At 41.2% G+C, this 18678-nt stretch overlaps 2 protein-coding genes across 2 annotated transcripts in view; one reads left to right on the top strand and one right to left on the bottom strand.

Moving 5' to 3' along the window:
• Positions 1-6481, top strand: part of LOC137886187 (potassium voltage-gated channel subfamily KQT member 4) — a 44144-nt gene extending 37663 nt beyond the window's left edge. Inside the window, exons 13-15 of the mRNA XM_068728512.1 lie at positions 4099-4230; positions 4385-4523; positions 5286-6481. Of these exons, the coding sequence (XP_068584613.1) occupies positions 4099-4230; positions 4385-4523; positions 5286-5483 (469 nt within the window). The 3' untranslated portion in view covers positions 5484-6481. The remainder of the gene's footprint in view (positions 1-4098; positions 4231-4384; positions 4524-5285) is intronic.
• Positions 6482-9193: 2712 nt separating this feature from the next.
• On the bottom strand, positions 9194-11182 carry cfap300 (cilia and flagella associated protein 300). The gene is made up of 7 exons (XM_068728586.1): positions 11071-11182; positions 10853-10934; positions 10584-10653; positions 10243-10400; positions 9978-10150; positions 9767-9833; positions 9194-9596 (listed from the first exon to the last, which is right to left on the bottom strand). The coding sequence occupies exons 1-7, from the start codon at positions 11178-11180 to the stop codon at positions 9465-9467; spliced, it is 792 nt and encodes a 263-aa protein (XP_068584687.1). The 5' UTR covers positions 11181-11182; the 3' UTR covers positions 9194-9464.
• Positions 11183-18678: the final 7496 nt, after the last annotated feature.

Below are 18678 nucleotides of genomic sequence, written 5' to 3'. Positions count from 1 at the left end.
CCTGCAGGCAGGGTTAGTTCCCTTGTGTGACTTTGTCACTCAGCAAGCACAGCTCATTCAGACCGGACATGTGGCGTGATAGTAAAGTACACACACACATACATACAGATGGAGGATCACAGTACATTACGACTGTGTAGACACCAATGATATTGTACAGTTTAGACAAGGACAGCTGTAATAACAATTGATTAAGAGCATTGCTGATGTTGATTGCTGTCATTGTGTCATCTCTTTATCAACTACAATCTTTGATGTAATGTCGCAGTAGTATGTCAGAGATGGATGTCCTTACACAATGTGTGCTTAGACACTTTAAATTAATTCAGCGTACAGTCATGAAGAAAAGCAAAAACTTTGCACATATAAACTAGGTACTCAATCATGGACAGTGTGTGAGTGAAGAAATGGTCTGTTGGCAAATCTATACCTCAATTAAAATAATTAGTAATTACTCAATTATGTGCAAAATGCACAAATACATAACCTTCTGTTCTGAAATGTGCAGATATCCCAACAATATCATGAATGCAGCCTCCACCTACACACACACACACACACACACACACACACACACACACACACACACACACACACACACACACACGCACACATGCATGCACATACTCCCAGAGTAGCAGCTTAGAGTTTTTTTACTGATGGTGGCAGAAACTACAATTGCTAGCAAACATCTGGTGCTGGGGCCAGGCTGGTCTCCAGTGAGGTTTGATGAGAGCGGATTACATAGAGTATCTTCTGGGTCCCTGATGTCAGGGCTGTTCCCTCATAGCATTTCTCATGGTAGCGCTACGCTGTGTGTGTGGCTCCATATGCTCTCTGTGAAGCTCTTGAATGAAGATCGGTTTGTGCCTGGAAATAAACCCTGTGTTGGGCATCCTGGTGTCCAGTGTGCAAACTGTTTCCCCCCCCGCAGTGTCTCTGGGCGCAGAGTAGCAGATGGGGGTCACTCGTTGTGACTCACCGCAAACACAAGAGGTCCTTGAGCATGCAGCTATACCATGCCACCCAAAATATTAGGCAGTTGTAGACAGACACAGAGGTGCACACTCACTCGCTAAGGCATGCACACGACCGATCGCATCATCCTTCTTGTGGAGATAATAAGCATATCTTCCTGTCAGACGGGGAACTGAAGCCGTTCTTTCTATCTATGCTCTCTTCAAAGCCATTTTTGTGGTTTAACCCAAAACCAAACTGAAATCTCTCAGAGTTCATTTCTGTTTTAAAAAAAACAATCAACTTTTTCTATAACCTTAGAAAGAAAGGGCATTTTTGAAATGGGAGAATATTGGAACTGAAAGATCCATATACATCTTTTAGAAATCTCACAAGCAGGATGCTGAGAGCACACTAAGAGGGATTCGTTTTGATAATAAGTATCTCAAACAACCCACTTCAAAGAAATTAGAACTATTACTAATCTTCTTTGTAGATACACGGCCTGATATAATCTTTTGATTTCATTATGCCACTGATAGGGTATTATATGACCTCACCTCTGGTTTGCCCTTGACTCAGCAGATATCTGTGACCTCAGCTGCTCTGCGCTGCAGACAATAGAAGAGAGGGAGTTCCTATAGATAGTGCAGGTGTGTAAACAGCAGGTGCTTCACTGTGGTAACACACACACATGCAGTCGCCTTGGCGAGTTTCATGATTGATGTTTGTGAAACAGAGAATTTCGCAGCAGGCCTTAGTGCTGAGACTTCACCTTGGAGAGGCACACGTGGTTTATCAGTGCCTGGCTGCCCGAATAAATGCATACAGTGTTCTGTTTGTGTACGGAGGGAGCAAGAGAAGACGAAGAAGGGGAGGATGGGAACACAAGGCCTGATATCTCTCGGTGCTCTCTCTACTGTGACTCTCCTCACGCACAAATCCAATACTGCACAAAACACAACAAATTCTGCACGTTTGCAGTCTTGGATGAAGCTCCTATTTTATTAAACAAATAGTTTGGACATGCTTACAATTTATAACCATTTGATCTTTAGTCATCGTCATCAGTTTTTGTATCGTATCAGCTGTAGTATTTTTAAACTCAAATAATGTTTACGTTGTATATTTATCTGCAGGAATGATTTTGTTCTCTTAGCAGGTAGGCAGTTGTATCTGGTGAAGAATCAGACTTGCCCCTGCAGTAGCTCACCCTTCTTGGCCCACCTAGGATTGGTGTCAGCATAACAGTCATTGTTAAGGCACAGATTAAACCCTGCCATTGGAGACTATCAGGGATCCACCTTTGCTGAATTGCAAAAATATTTGCACTAGCTATGCAAGCATTTTTGGGCACAGATGACACTTCCTGTCCCTCCAATCATTGCTGTGTTGTTACGTCTCAACTTCCTTACATTAGGAAGGTATAATATGTGAGTCTTGCCAGCTGTACTGTACTACTGCCACTGACCCTGTTGCACCACAGGTGGAAGTTTTCTGGGGGGAGAGGGGGCCCACACTCAGACCATGTATTATAATAGCTATTTCATTGACTGAGAAAAACAGTCAGCATTTCAAAGAAACCCTTGGAGGATCCAAATCAAAAGTCCCCCAAGCCCCCCCCCCTTCACAGCCTTTCTTTTACCCACACCTGAGACCCACCCTGGCAAAAAAATCTGCATCTACCAGCAAAATAAGAAAAAGACTGCCTGCAAAAATACCCCAAATGCAGGAGTCATCAATAAACAGAGTGCAGCATGTGGGGAAGAGTGTGCTGACGGCTGCTATGCCACCAGCCGAAGACCACCACTCCTCCTCCTCTCGCTCCTCTTCTCCTTCCCTCACACCTTCTCTCCTTCTTTGTTGTAGCACTGGTCACCACACAAAACTGTGCGCTGTACGAGGCTGCAGTAAGTGCAAGCGCTGCAGACCTCAACAAAGGTTACAGTGGTTATTTCAGAAACTGACCCCTCTCTCAAGTTCAGATTTCACTTGCTCCCACTAAGCCCAGGTGTGTGTAGTTGTGTTAGTGTGTACATACTTTTGACCCAGAGTGTGTGTTGGTATAAGCATCTGTGGCATTATTTTGTATGTATTTTTGTGCGTGTGTGCGGTTGTGCACACAGATATGTGTGTGTGTAAGTGTGACGTTTTCTCAGAACAGCTGAGTGCTCCTGATCTTCTGCTTCTCAGACCTTTGATGTGATTTCTTTTCTTCCTCCTGTGAAGGAAAGTGGGAGTATTATAGTGGATTTAGTCCTCTGGCTGTGTGAGATAGGATTTCTTAGTTTAAAAAAATGGCCCTTCCACTCTCCCTCACTCCTCCATCTCCCCCAGCTGTTTTGTAGCACAATCCTTCACAGGGTGAGATGACAGCTTCAGTGTGCATGTTTTGTCTCTCATACATGGTGTTTCCGGTGCTTCTGCGGAGCAAGCATCTCCGAGCTGCCTATCTCATAAGTGATAAGAAGGGAATTGAATGACCCACCCAACACAGAAAGCCAGGGGCACACGCACACACACACGCTTAGACTTTCCTTAGCTCCCTTCCCATTATCTCTTGCACATCCTCCACTCCCTACAGCATGACGCCCAACCAGACATACTCTGGCAAAAGAGGATGTCAGCGATATGTTTTTGCCGGGTGCAGTAGTGCTGGGCCAACATTCCTCGGTGTGATTCCCCCACATTGAAATGTTGGTGGTGATGTGTGCACTGGGAGTAGGAGCAGCTGTGGTCCACCAGTGGCACCAACATGGCTGTCATACTGACAAAAGAGCAGGAACAGGGGAAAGCTCCGATAGAGGTGTGTGTGTGTGTGTGTTACCCATTAGGATTTGTGCTAATTGCTGAAACAGCAAGCACTGATAAGCAACTGTCTCTGGGAGATGTGTCATCATCACAATACATCCACACGGTTAAGTAGGGGGCGACTCTGCTCTCTTTATGGGGCTGTTGGTGAATGATAAGGTCACTCTGACTGTAATTAATCTTGTTATTTTTAGGATCTCCCACATCGTTTGTCCTGCTCTTGCATTTTTCCAAAGGTTTACTGTACATCCATATATGTGGGTGTGCAGTGTGAGGCACTTTAAAGGTGTTCAAAGGAGTGATAAAAGTGGGTATGCTGTGTTTGTGTAGGATCTTAAAGTTCCTTGTGGCCAAGAGGAAGTTTAAGGAGACGCTGCGTCCGTATGATGTGAAGGACGTCATAGAGCAGTACTCAGCTGGACACCTGGATATGCTGGGCCGTATCAAGAGCCTGCAGATGCGGTATGTTTCACGCATGTTACAACTACTGCTCTAAAAAAATAGCTTATGCCAAATCAAAAAATAAATAAATAAATAACAGTTTAAAAAATAACATTGTCCGGTCTAAATCCTCATCATATTGATGGTAATCTGTTTGCTTTCTTTTGTGTGAAAGGGTGGATCAGATAATTGGGCGAGGAGCCGTTCAGACCGATAAGAAAGCACGCAGTGAAAAGGGAGAGAAAACGCCGCCAGAACTGGACCCACTGGATGAGCTGAGCATGATGGGACGTGTTGTCAAGGTGGAGAAACAGGTAACAGAGGAAGAGTTTAATTTATATAGCATTTGTGGAACTGTGTTCTCTTAGTTAAAATCTCACTGGATTGCTTTCATTCACCCTGGTAGATAAAAAACAAAGTACAGGAAGTGAAATAAACTGAGAGCAGGAAATGATGTAATTTACCATTATGTACCAGGGTCCCTGTTCAACTAACACAGTGGATTTTCTTTCATCGGTCTTTCTTTTTTGCCGCTCCCAACAGGATTTAACAGCTGATGGCTAGGACTTATGTCATATGTTTTTAAATGTTGACAAATGACGTGGTGTTCTAATGTTTGTATACTCATTTATTTTAGAACATAAGATAAGATTACAGATAAGAGAGACTATATTGTCATCTGTCTATATACAGTGCATTACAGTACATAAAGGAACACAATTGTCTTTTCCTGGTTCCAAAAATATAATATAGTCCAGTAATATTAAAAATGTACATACGTAGTGTAAATATAAATACCCAAGGACATTTATTGTCATGGACAGAAAACTCCACATGCTTCATCTCATTGGAAAGACTGATGAAATAAGTATTATGAGTAATAATAATACTAATAATAATAATAACAACTTTATTTATATAGCACCTTTAAAAACAGAGTTTACAAAGTGCTTTGACAGACAAAGCAGCAAAAGACAATAATAACAATACCAGAAAGCTCAGTGAGACAGTCGACACGATAAAAATAAACTAGAGTAGCAAAGAAGCTTGACACGTTTATGTGTGTGTTTGTTCAGGTACAGTCTATAGAGAACAAGTTGGACCTCCTGCTCAGCTTCTACTCCCAGTGCCTAAAGAAAGGCTCGTCCCACTTCACCCTGTCCTCCCTCCTGGACCCCGACCTGACGTCTGACTACCACAGCCCCACGGACCAAAGAGACCTCTTCCCCTCCGCCAACACTCTCAACATCTCTGAGAGCGGCAACTTGGAATGACAGTGAGCTGAGCAGTCTCCCAGGGCTGTTCGAACAAAGACACAAAACCCTTTACAGTACGTCTTCCTGCGGCTGAGTCCTCACTCGGAGCATCCGGGCATTAATGTCATCAATCATTTCATATCTGTCCGGGACGATTTTTACCCTTCCATCTCAAATTGGCACCCTCTACTCTTTTTCCCGAAGTGGATGTGTTTCCAGAGCTGATAGAAACAGAGGCCATCAGATGGCTCCACCTGACAAGGAGCCTCAGCCAAAGCTGCTCACCGCACACACCTCTCAACCCACTAGATGAGAAGGAAGATGAAGAGAGGGCACATGACTACTGAACCACTTTCACCCATTCAGTTCATGCTATATGTCTATGCCTCCTTTAAAGCGTCAACTGTAGATAATCAGACTTTAGGCTTTTGTAAATCTTTGGAGAAATCTTGTCTTTTTTTTCCCCCTCATCATTTAGTTTTTTTTCTTGGCTGCCCGAATCAAATGAATGAGAGTCTGCTGACTCAGTCGTCATTAACAGTGCTGCCATGCCAGTCATTTGTCCAGTACCTTAGGATGGCTGTGATGAATGTAATGGGTCCCACCTGCAAATTTCACACCACCAGACAAATGATCGATGGGGCCGCTGACACAGAAATAATCTGCTCCCTCGGACCTGAACGGGTAGACTGGGCTGACACCAAACCTTCACGGTACACCTTCACCCCAAACAAGTTTTAAATGTGTAAATCGTGCTTTAATTTCCCAAACTTGTCACGTGAAAACTGAGCTGGAAGAATGCATTGGAGTGACTGATGTGGAGTGTACATTGTTGTTTGTTTTCATCTTCATTCCCTCTCTCAGAAGTTCTGTCTCCAACAAGCCCACTTGCAAAAAATACCCCCAAAGACATTATTCCCTGTCTGGCTGGCATTTAAGTAAGGAATGCCCCGACTTATTTAAGGATTTGATAGAGCCTTCAAAATCCCATGAAATGTTTTAAAGGTTACTGTATCTCTCTGAGTATTTCAGGAACCTAATGCCCACTTTAAACCTCTCTGTCTTGCAGCCCCCCCCCCCCCCCCCCCCACCAGATATGCATGTTACTGTAGATAAAACCTCACTGATCCCCAATTTAGGCATTCATGTCACATGTTTCTGCATTGCTCCTCATCACTCACATTTAGATTTGGTTTACCATGTCAGCTGGTCCGCCTCTCTTATACAGGATAGTTCTCACTCTCACCGTCACCAGAATGCATGTGATCTCGCAGCAGCTGTGGAGATGATGTAGAAACTTTTTGGCCAGTTTTAAACAACCTGTGAGGTGTCCAGCATGAATTCCAGGCCGTTTTCCTCATGAATGCACGTGTCTTAGGAAATGGTTCCAGCCTCACAGCTTCCCTACAAGCATAGGGTGCAGGTTTGGCACCTACAGGTGTTACTGACTGTCATTGAATGTCCACTTTACTCTCTTCTGTCTTTTCTGGTTCTTTGTTGGAGATGTTTGATGCACAGTTAACGCTCTGTGCTTATGGACAAAACTGGAGTGTGCACAAATGCACATACATACACACATTCAAAATGAAAGCGATTCCTTTACTTAAATACTTTGGCACAGTCTTTTTATCTTTATCTTTGTGTTTTGATTTGATTACTGTAATTATGTTAAAGCACTCGATTTTTTTGTAACCCATAATGGCAGAATGCTGTTTTTTTTTTTTTTTTTAGGATTTTGGTTCTTAAAGTGAATGTATGATTTAAGTTAATATATTTAATTCAGTTAGATACAATCTTTAAATACATGTAGCATTTATGTCAAATCGAATCATGGATGACACAACTGTAACTACACACAGCTGATCAGGTTCACGCTCACCACTCGCAGAGCTCATTATGTATATATTTTTAACGTCATCAGATAATTGCTGCCAGCTTCAACTAAGAAAACATTCACAATACTGTATTCGGCCAGTGAGAACAGTTCTTCCGTCCCTGCAAGTGATTCATTCATTTGTTCCAGTCAAACCAGTTGACTCAGGTGCTCCATTTTTCAACTTCAAACAGTGAATGTACTTCATTGGTCGCTCTATTTAGATCTATTTATGCCATCAGGAATTAAATGGAACATCCTTCTTTGCATTCATTTCATAGATAAGCTTCATTCTAAACTATAGCAGACTTATTAGAGGCATTATTAGGCTGAACAGTGCTGTCACTTCATTGTCACCTATAGAATGTTGAGCTTCACCAATGTGAGACCACTGTATTGCATGTTGTTGTTAGTAGTGGCCCCGGTATTAGAAGAAAAGAAAAACTTAAGGATGTCTCCTGTGAAGTCTTGAGTAAAGACATGAAAGGAAATGACCTGTGCCTTCTATGTCCTCGTTCTGTAACTGATACGGTGCAGCTTTCTGTCTCAAACTTAAATATTAATGCTGCTTTAAAGAAGTGTTTCATAGGCGTATCACATAAGAATAGCAATGCTCTTTTTTTCTCAAAAGCTTGATCTAACTAAAGAAACACCATCAACATTGTTCTGAATATGTAATTTTTAGGGTATTAGTTTTTCATGACTGCTGCAACTTTTGATATATTCTGGGAATTTTACCGTACGCTCAGCATATCATTGTAACTCTGCCCGGACCTCGATCGACACCCTTACTGTATTTTAAAACCAGTCAGATCTGGAGGCATGGACATTCGTATCGTCACAGGAAACTCTGCAGGCATGTGTCCTGTCATAAGCATGTCACGTAGAGAAGTATGGCTTCCACACAACTACCTCTGAGGCCACTAGGGGGCGCTAGTCTAGAAACCCAAGTATGAGAAACAGTAACTGATTGTCTAACTGACTGAATGCTATGCATGACTCAATCTGCACGTTCTCTTTTTCACCCTGTTCTCCTTCACGACTCCCGACCATCCATCATTCACTGACTTGCTGCCATTTGACATTCCAGCTCGTTGCCCTTTAACTGCTCTTAGGTATTGGAACTGTTGTTTAAATGAAACTGATCAAAGCAATAAGAAAAATGCTAAAGCCAACAAAGTCTTCCGATTCCAATTGATGTAGCTACTGGTTGATGAAATATGGCGCTTATGTTATTTTCTAATCAAATGCACACCTCTATTTGATCTTTTAAAGAGATACAAAAATGAGTATCTGCTGAGAATAAAATTAGCTCACTTGACTAACTTATTAATTTATTTGTTTCAATAAAGTTCTTTTGACTGTACATTGACTTTGGCCTCTTTTTGTCTAAACTATTCCAATGAATCAATAGGCCCTTTTCACAGCAGCCATTTTTGACATTTCATTGCAGGGTAAACACAGATGTAGTTAATAACATTAATTATGAGCGGCCGTGACACACAAATTAGATTACATTACAGTCATTTAGCAGAGGCTCTTATACAAAGCGACTTACAATTCAGTAAGTCGTACCGTGTAATGATTGACATTTAAAGTGATAGGCTTCTATTGCTATTGTAGGCGTTGAAATTTATAATATTTGGACATACCCAAGGAATTTATGTTCATAAAATAATGAAAAGAGCATGGAAAATAGTTGATATGCAAGGGGTTAACCCATTTATTGAAATTGGGGTATAATTAAATATGTTCTAAATCATAATTCAAAAGTGAAAAATGAACCACAATCATGACCTTATGTTCAACTGTTTTATTGACATGTTGAGTATTCTAACATTTAGTTTGAGCAGGATGTTAGCTGTTCTAGTACACAATGGGAGAACCAACAAAAGGCTCAACATCATGTAAAGACAGGCATAGAGTCATTTTAAGGCTGTTTAAAAGCCTTTTATTGACATATATTTAAATAGAACAAAATAATGAATCATTCTCTTTTGTAACTCAAACTGGGAATTCATTGTGTCCAGCTAGTTTCTGGATACGGCTCCCAGTCTGAGCTCACTTGTTTGTACATGCCCATGTTCAGAAGAAAACTAAAAAACTCGACTTCCAGTTCTTCTCTATCACAATGTGAAGTTTCCTACACCGTAGCAGTGGTAGAACAAAGTCATGTGTCGTTTGAAGGGGTCGACAATCACATAGGCAAACGTCTGCTCCTCCTCTCGTCTTTGGGGATAACATGGTCCAGACTCATCCTACAGATGATTAATACATTATATGTGTGTAAATAATGAGGACACTTCAAGTAAGCCTCTTTTGTGTGTAAAGGACAGCTGTGAAATGTGCAGTCCAATTTAATCCAATTACATTTGTGCATTTGTATGAAATGCAGGTGGCACAAACAGGCATTCAACCAGTCACTTACATAAGCACAGACTTTGAAGACTGTGGAGACAACGTTGATCTTTTTAGTCTCTGGATTCTTCTGAACACTGCGTAGTAAAGGGCACAATTATAATGTTATTATTAGATTGTGACGTATCTAATAACCTGATCAATAATTGTTAAAAGTGTTTATATTGCTGGACAGAATGGATTCACGTGTGGCAGCAAATGCATGGTAAGAGTCAGCCCACCTGATCAGGTCTTTGTAGATGTGCTTCGTGGTGCTGATGTAAGGCTCGATGGTGTCTTCGTACTGACAGAGCTCTCCCCCGACACACACGTGCTTAAAGAGTCGAAACAGAAACTCTCCTCGCTCCTCCTTCCCAACCACATAGTGGTGCTCAGAGTCCTCCTCCTGCAACATCTAGGAGAGCAGAGGGAGACTTGGACTGACTCCATGTCAAACAAAGATAGAGACAGACAGCCAGACGAGTGGATGAGCAAAGAGAGAGTGACCTGTCTGAGTTCATCATAGTCGGGGTAGACATCATGAAAGCATTTAACTACATGTCCAGAGGGCCTCACGATCCCACAAGAGTAGATTGGGTCAAACAGCTCCATGGAGACTTTAGTGCACCGCACCGGCTCCACGTCAACAGACACCACGGGCTTGTCTACACAACAGATACACACACACACACACACACACACACACACACACACACACACACACACACACACACACACACACACAAGTCAAAAACATTCCACAGAGATTTGACGGCAAATATTGTCCAGCAGATGAGATCCATTTCCTACTATCAGTAATGAAAGGCTTTCTGGAGGTCATGACATACCAAGAGGCACCCAGTCTCCGGCCTCCATCTTTCTCAGACTGGATACCACCTTGGGATCTCTAAAGAAACACTGCATAATACAGAGTGACATCAAAGGCATTCAACAATGATTGAACACACAAAGACTCTTTATCAGGACAGACAACCGGTAATTGATTCAACATCAAATTCCTCATGTAAGAAACATGGTTAAACACATCAATCACAACAGGAAAGATCAGCATCACTGTCAGTCAGTGGTCATGCTGTATAATCATGAAGGGTCTTACCAGTGCAAACGTTTCACTGTTGTATGGGTAGAAGCACTGGTCAAAGCTGTAAGACTGAGCTGAAATCCTCCCCAGCATAGACCTGAAATTATCACACACATCTCTTACACAATCATACAGCCAGGAGCTAACAGACCTACACCACAGCTGCAGTTACTGAACTGACTGAGGAAGGAGAGAACTTGTAAAGTTTTCATGGATTTTAAAAAATACTTCACCATTTCATTAAGAGTTTTAAAACGTCTCGGTCCTGTAGGAAGGACAGCTTCTTGGAGGGAAGATGATTAAAAGAAAACGTTTGCTCAAACGCCCACTTTTCGCCTGCCATGTTTTAACTCTGTCTCTGTTAACCCCATAAAAAAAAACAGTGAAGACTCACTCGTGGTCGCAAATACGCAGACAGTTGTAGGCGTTCACAGGCCAATCAGCAGCAGGTGTGCTCACTAACAGCCAATCAGCGTCTTGTCTGGACGATTTGTGCCGGTGCCACGAGAATGCTGGCGGAGTGGTGGCCTTTCTTCTCCTCCTATCTCAGAAGATTCGTGTACTTGTTGCTTAGACAACGGACGCTTTTGGCCGCAAACAGTCAAAGCGCACGTGTCTTCACAGCCACCAGAGAGCGACCTTGTCCTGCTTTAGAAACTCACTGCTTTTACTAGCTGCAGTGTTTCTGGTTTGTTGTTGTTGTTTTTTTCCTCACGCTTTCCAATTCTCACACAGCAGGGATTGTGTCATAATGTGAGTTAGATATCCTGCCAAGGTGGTGATTAGTTGATATATATAAAAGACAAAACCCACCCAAACACAACCTGGTCACCCTGTTGCTGTATCAGCAGATGCACCACCAGACCTCAATACAGCTTCTTTCCTCTTGCTGTGAGACTCCTCGACTCATCCTCCACCCTCCATTACATAATATAGTGTTTTTTGTTGTTGTTTGTTTTCTTTCCTATCGCACATTGGGACTACAGTCTAAATTCTGTTGTGCAACCTTGTCGTACAATGAGAAATAAAAACCCTTGTTACCCCTTGTAATTAGGACATAAGCTGCTCAGCTATAAGGATATCACATTTTGTTCAAGAAACAATTGTTGACAAAACAATATCAACTCAAGGTCAACTGGCTTCCTTGTTCTGGATGATGACACAGTCGAAAGCACCAACATGAGAGGTCCAACTATTGATGTGCTCAGAAAAGTTTGAACAGTTCACAAGACGATTCGAGTAAGAGGAGCTTGATTTGAGATTATTTTGTTACAGGCTATTAATGCTTTATTCATGTGCTAATTCCTCTAATTATTAAGCATTTGTCCACTCTATCAGCCCCGCTGTCTCACAGCCTCTCCTTTTTCTTACATCAATTCTCAGTCAGTTTTGGCTAATGTGTACTTTTTTTATCTTAGCTGCCTGAAGTGAAGCACAGATTTATCTTCAGGAGCTTTTTTTTACCAACCCCTTGCTTTACATTTGCCTCAGATGACTAAATGTTCTCTTGTAAATTTTGTTCAATCTCACAAGAACACCTGCGCTTCATGAGCAAAAAGGTCAGTCATAGATTATTGTTTTCTTTCCCCATCATGTCCAAAGGGCACTGTGTCTTCTGCAGCCTCTCACCAGTTCAGGATGATAGGCTGCAAACGCTTCAGTGCTTGAACATCATACATGTGTTTACCCCCCTCCCCCACTACTTCTTGTAACTCCCTACAGATTCCTACACATATTATTATTCATCCTGGCTCAAATACTCATTTCATTCCAAACATTCCAGGATGGTGGAGGATGTTGGATCCTTTTGATCCACATTCCAGCATAGGACGTCCAGACCCTGATATTCCCCATGAGGAGGGACAAGAATATCCGGCGTGGACACCCTGAAGTCATGATAATATAACCATGTTGTGTTGTCTCTTTAATTGAATTGCCTTTGGTCTTGTCATGTAATGGTTAAAGTTGCAGGTTGTAGATGTTGAAATGTAATACTGTCCCTGACTGACTAGACTCATAACAGGTATTATGATGTAAGACCATTGCATATTAGCCATATTAGACCATCCTCAAAATGCTGATGATAATTGGAGAAATAAATTGTATTTAAATGCTATACTCTCATAATAAAAACAGACAGTGTGGGATAATGTAGTCTGTCTAGACGGTGACAAGCCTAATGCAGAGGATGTATGACGGGCCAAAGATGGGGCCAAATCCAGCTGTCACAGCCCAAAGATGGAATTGAAGGGAGAGAAAATTGTGCCAAATTGATGTTTTGATACCGTACAGCCAGGCTATAACCTGACATAATTGAGTCAAATCATTCAAGCAAAAGTGTTATTCGTCATTGTCTGCAGATGGCTATGTGGTAATTGCACTTGATTCATGCTCATTAGATCTCTTAGATCAAAACAGAAAAACGTGGCGGGCCGGAAGGCGAGGCAGGTGAGACGACGTAACAGCTGAGGAATGTTTGCTCTCTGTGATCATATGTTTCCATGACAGTTATACAGATTGAAAAGCAGATATTGAACCTCTTCCAAATACTATGTAAACCTTTGTTGAATGATGACTATTGCATGCTGGGAGCATCTCTGCCTCATGTCCGTTACTAGTGTCTGTCCAGATAATCTCCACGGCCAGTGTAGAGGATCCTTTGCACCACAAGAAAAGAAACAAATAAAGGAGTCCGTATTTTCATGCCTAAATTGTGTATTCCTGGGTTTAAAACAAAATATTTACGCTTTCTTTTTGGAGTCTGGTTAGAGTTTTCTGAGAGGGTTTGGGTTTGTGTTAGGGGAACATTATGTCTTCACTATTTCTAAGATCCAGCCTACGGCCCCAAGCTTGGGATTTGTAGTTTTATAAAACTTTCAATAAATTGTTGGATTTGCAATTCATTATCATTAAAACTAAATTATTCATTGTAGAATTTTTACATGCTGAGAGGCACATAATTGTCAAGCTGTTTGCATAATCAAATCGTCTTGTCATAATATACTAAACCCATACAAAAAAGGGGCAATAGTTTCACACATGTAGGGGATAATAAAGGAAGAAACATGCAGAAAAAAAAGACATTAACACATGAGCAAAGCTGCTAATAATGTTAAAGGCTCACTCCAAATTCCTTCCCAAGAGCTTTCATAATCAGCAGAAATTGCTTGTGTAGGGACTTGACTGAAATGTCTTCTTCTATCTCTGCATCACTGCAGACCAGCACAAGAGATTATGTCATTACCCATGATCACCTGTGCCTCTGCAGGATGAAGGTGTTTTGTTTTGTTTGAAAAATGAGATAATGGGAAAAAGAAAGTGAAAGATTGAAAAGAAAATATCAAGGTGCTGTGAGTGATAACAATATTTAGGTAAAATAACTCTCAGGTTGAGAGGGCCTGCGGCAGCAGAGCACTCTGTCACATTGGTGTGACTCCAGGTTGGTAAGTGCTGCATTGATCATGTTTCCAGGCCCAATGTCATTATCTGACCTGGACTGTCAGTGCAGGCTGTGCTTCGTTTTCCCAAATGTCACTCAAACAAGAGGGTTAAGGTGGCTCCAGTTCACAACATCCCCACCCAGAAAAGCCTTCAGGAGGACCATTTCAAGCCATGTCATCATCTCCACCACTGAGTTCAGTTCAGATTGAGACAATAACGCAAAAGGAGAATAACACTTTAAAGAGAGAAATGTGTAAACATTTGTCTTAAAAGCAAATACATTTACTCTCATTATTGTAACAAAGTCGTATTTTAAAAAATATATGATTTTATTTTGTAGGCCTTACACATGCGCAGTACAATCTGGTCTGCATTTGCCGAAACGGTGTCTAGCTGGTGCACGATTTAACACAAGCATGTGTGTTTCGTTTTACTGGTGCGTGCGCAGAGAAGGTGTCATAGTAGCCTACTGTAACGGTTTATTTTACCCCCAAATGTGAGCTTTTCCTAGACCTAACCAAGTTAGTTACTTGCCTAAACCTAAGAGGTCTCTGGCAGAAAGCCATGAAGGCAAACGTATCCCATTTACGACTTCACGTACAACACTCCGGAAGAAATGCAAGTTAATTGTGTTTGATGGCAGTCATCAGCAGGTGTACTGTGACTGGCTACTAAATGCTAAAATGCTCACGGTGAATTTTCTCACTAAAGAACTTAAACCTTCCTTTAGTTGTGTAAGGACTTTCTGCTGTTTGTGATGTGACTGCAGAGCGTCATTCAGCTCAAACATTAAAACCATTGAACATAGAGAAAGAGTGGACAGATCATATACACAATGATCGGAGCTGATGGTGGAGGACTTCGCATAGGACGCACAGAATGACATGCTAACAGGTGAGTACAGGAAGCGGTGTGTGTGTGTGATGACTATGCAGTTGTAATATGTGTGTCTGCAGCTGATGTGGAGGTTATGTGCATCTCTGTATTATTGCTTTGGTGACGTTTACCTGCCGCGACAGTGTGTGGCTGGTTTCGTTTTTACCTTACGTGTGTGTGCGTGTGTGTGTGTGTGTGTGCGTGTGTGTGTGCCCCTGGCTTTCTGTGTTGGGTGGGTCATCAATTCCCTTCGTATCACACCAACTGTAGCGGTAGCAACCACAGAAGCACTTTTCAGTACTTTGCCAGTGTTTATATATCTGTCTGTGGACAGATTTTGGGACAGTGTATTGAGATCAATATGAAGGCTGAGCCACGCCCCTTTTGTCTACAGTGGGGTTAGGGTTCAGGTGATGGGTTAATACGCGATAGCTGCAGTGTGATGAGCTAAAGGGTCTCAGCCGGACCCTTCTCCACTTTACACCGTGACATGATTTGGCGATGCTGCTGGTGTACAGTGAATTATAAAAAGCATCAGACTATGTGGTCGTTGCTTATTGCTTGTTGCAGCTGTAGTGTACATAGACTTTTTATTTATTACTGGTAAATTTGGCTTATCCGTTTCGGTTTTGTTCTCATTTTGGTTAATTCATCAGCTCATGTTGGTCCACTATTGATATTTAATGCAATTTATTTTGTAGGCTAAAGGTGTTCTTTAATTTCAACTTTTAAAAATGTAACTCAGTATTGTTTACCCAGACTACATTTTAACTGACCTACTTTATACTTTTATCTAAGTACATTTAGTTAATGATACTTTTACTTGAGTAAAATATCTTTAAAGAAACAGCACTTTTACTTGAGTACAATATTCCATCCATGCTTAAAAGTAGACTGTACAATATTATACAATATGTTATCTGTTATTGAGAAGAACCGAGGGAAAGAGTGGTGCCCAGACTCGTAGAGCAATGGAAAAATCCTGCTGGAGTGTTTAGATAATGAATGTATCAGAATGTATCTGAAACTTTTCCTCATGAGAGTGAACTTTGCTACTGAGCTCTTTTTATTCTCTTCAGGGTCAGACGGGGCAGGCTGTGGGTCCCAAAGGAAGTTCGGTTATTCTATCACTCTGCGCTCGGCCCCTGCCTTGCCTTTGTATGGCCTATTGTGATATTTTAGAGCGTGTGACGTCAAAATGAAATACAGACCTAAATGCATTGAACCTCTGGTTTATCTTTGTTAAACAGGGGGACGTTGTTCATGTGTTTGCAGTTCTCTTGGTGATGACAACTCTTAGAATCAAAATATTTGCTTTTACACAATGAGAAAATATCTAAATATGATGATGTTGTTTTTTTTGTATGTCCTTCATTCTGTTATTGTTTTGTGTTTGGTTCTCTTCTGATACTTCAGCTTATTTTATTATTAACAATGTTTGTTTTACTGTTTTATTTAACATTTGTATTCATTTAATAGGTACAATGTGAAATATACATACATATTGCAAGTAAATGTAGCTAAACGCTAATCTTCACCACTCCTTGTTTGGTGCCACTAGTGATGCACAGGTTGATTTTCTTAATTAAGCACTTACACTCTTAAGAATGGTGATAAATGATGGATTTATTCAATTATTATTTAGGGATTACTGTTCATTTGATGAAAATCCACTTTCCAAATAATTTGAGAATCATTTTGACTGTTCACCTCCTCATTTGGCTTGTGACTCTTTTAAAATGTAGTGGCTTCCTTGCCTCGTGCACATGAGTTGTTAAAGGAACAGTGTGTAAGTTGTAGTGGCATCTAGTGGTGACGTTGAAGATAGCAAGCAACAACATGAGCTCACCCCTCCATTTCCAAGCATGTAGGAGAACTACGGTGGCCTTCAGGATAGATATCTTTAGGATTTTATTATACTGCAAGGACTTTTATAAAAAAAAAACAAATACATTTAAATAAAGTTAATTTTGATTTCTATATAACTAAATATTGTTTCTAGAGCAGCGACAGTTATGATTACAACAGCAAAGTCACTTTATAAAGTCATTAATATCTCACTGGAAACAAATCCAACATGTCAATAAAATAGATATCATTTCTGAGTGAAATTTATAAATAGTGAAGAACACAGACATTAGATAGTATCAGTCATTCCTCCAGTCCTCCTGTCTGCTTGGTCTTTACAAAAACAAACTAAGATAAACAGACTACAGACAGACGGCTTCTGTTTTAGCTTGTTTGTAAAAAAAAAAGGAGAAGAAAAATGCTTTTGGTCGATCCTGCGTGCTGTGGTTGTGTGAGCATGGCGGCGGTGGATGAGAGCGGCCGATTGAATTGGGTTTCACTTTCGTTTACATGTCCATGCTTGTTGAGCAGATTTATTGATAATGTATTGGCTTTTTTGACTCTCAAATTTTCAATGCATTAACAATAACAATTGTAGTTGCAGTTAACTCAAGTATTCTTTACTTCACCCCCGCCTCTCTGCCCGCTGACGTGTTGTGTGTGTGTGTTTGTGTGTGTGTGTGTGTGTGTGTGTGTGTGTGTGTGTGTGTAGTTGGTGGAGCTCAGCCCGACAGAGAAAGCAGTTGAAATGTTTGCTGCAGTGTAATAGTAAATTACAGCAAAACATTAAAAAGTACCAATAAGAAACAACAGTATCGCCGGAGCTAATCAATACTCTAATAATAATCCGGGGCACTTTTAATACCGAGTTTTGGTACGCATTTCTACCTTTTTAGGTAATGCAAAAACGGAGTGTCCGTTAATGTTTGTCCCTTCTGGGCTGCTGTAGAAACATGGCGGTGCAACATGGCGGACTCTGTGGAAGAGGATCCGCTCCCTATGTAGATATAAATGGCTTTTTTAAGCTAAATAAAACATAACGATTCTTAGTTTCAGGTCATTATACACTAATGAAAACACAGTTATGCATAATATATTCCATTTCTGCCAATTAATCCCACTAAATGTTACACATTGTTTCTTTAAAAATTGTTTTTATTAAATTTGAAGTATTTTTAGCGGGATGAACTTTCACAAGAAAAATGATTGAACAGGAAAAGTGTTTTTATTGTCCTTACCGTGTAATCATCTAGTGACCCATCAGATTTATTTAGGATCTTGTAGAGGCTTCCAAACCCCAGGTTGAGAACCACTGCTACAGTGTATGCATATGTATCCATGCAGATAACATGAGGAATGGGAACATCAGAAACCAGCGCTACCTTGTTATGTCTTCCTCCGAGCACACTCTCTTCTTTTATTTTGGCTGTGAGATATTCTGGGAATCCTAGAGGAGTCGTGCAGGGACACGCCAAGGAGGAGGAATATGGAGGAGGGGGAGAGACAAGTGGGATGGAGATGAAGGGGGAACGGGCCACAGGTAGAAAAAGATAGATAAGACCCTCACTGATGTGTCTGTGTTTGATAGCATCTGTGAGACTGTGTGGTCTGTGTCTTCTCACCATATTGTGCCTCTAGAACCCAATTCTGCTGCCAGCAACTTTACCTAAAATGTA

This window comes from Cebidichthys violaceus, unplaced genomic scaffold (genome assembly GCF_023349555.1).
Source record: "Cebidichthys violaceus isolate CVI_PGR_0920_01 unplaced genomic scaffold, fCebVio1.0.p SCAF_42, whole genome shotgun sequence".
Lineage (NCBI taxonomy): Eukaryota > Metazoa > Chordata > Actinopteri > Perciformes > Stichaeidae > Cebidichthys > Cebidichthys violaceus.
The sequence above is the reverse complement of the archived record's forward strand: the minus strand, read 5'-3'. Positions and strand labels throughout refer to the sequence as shown.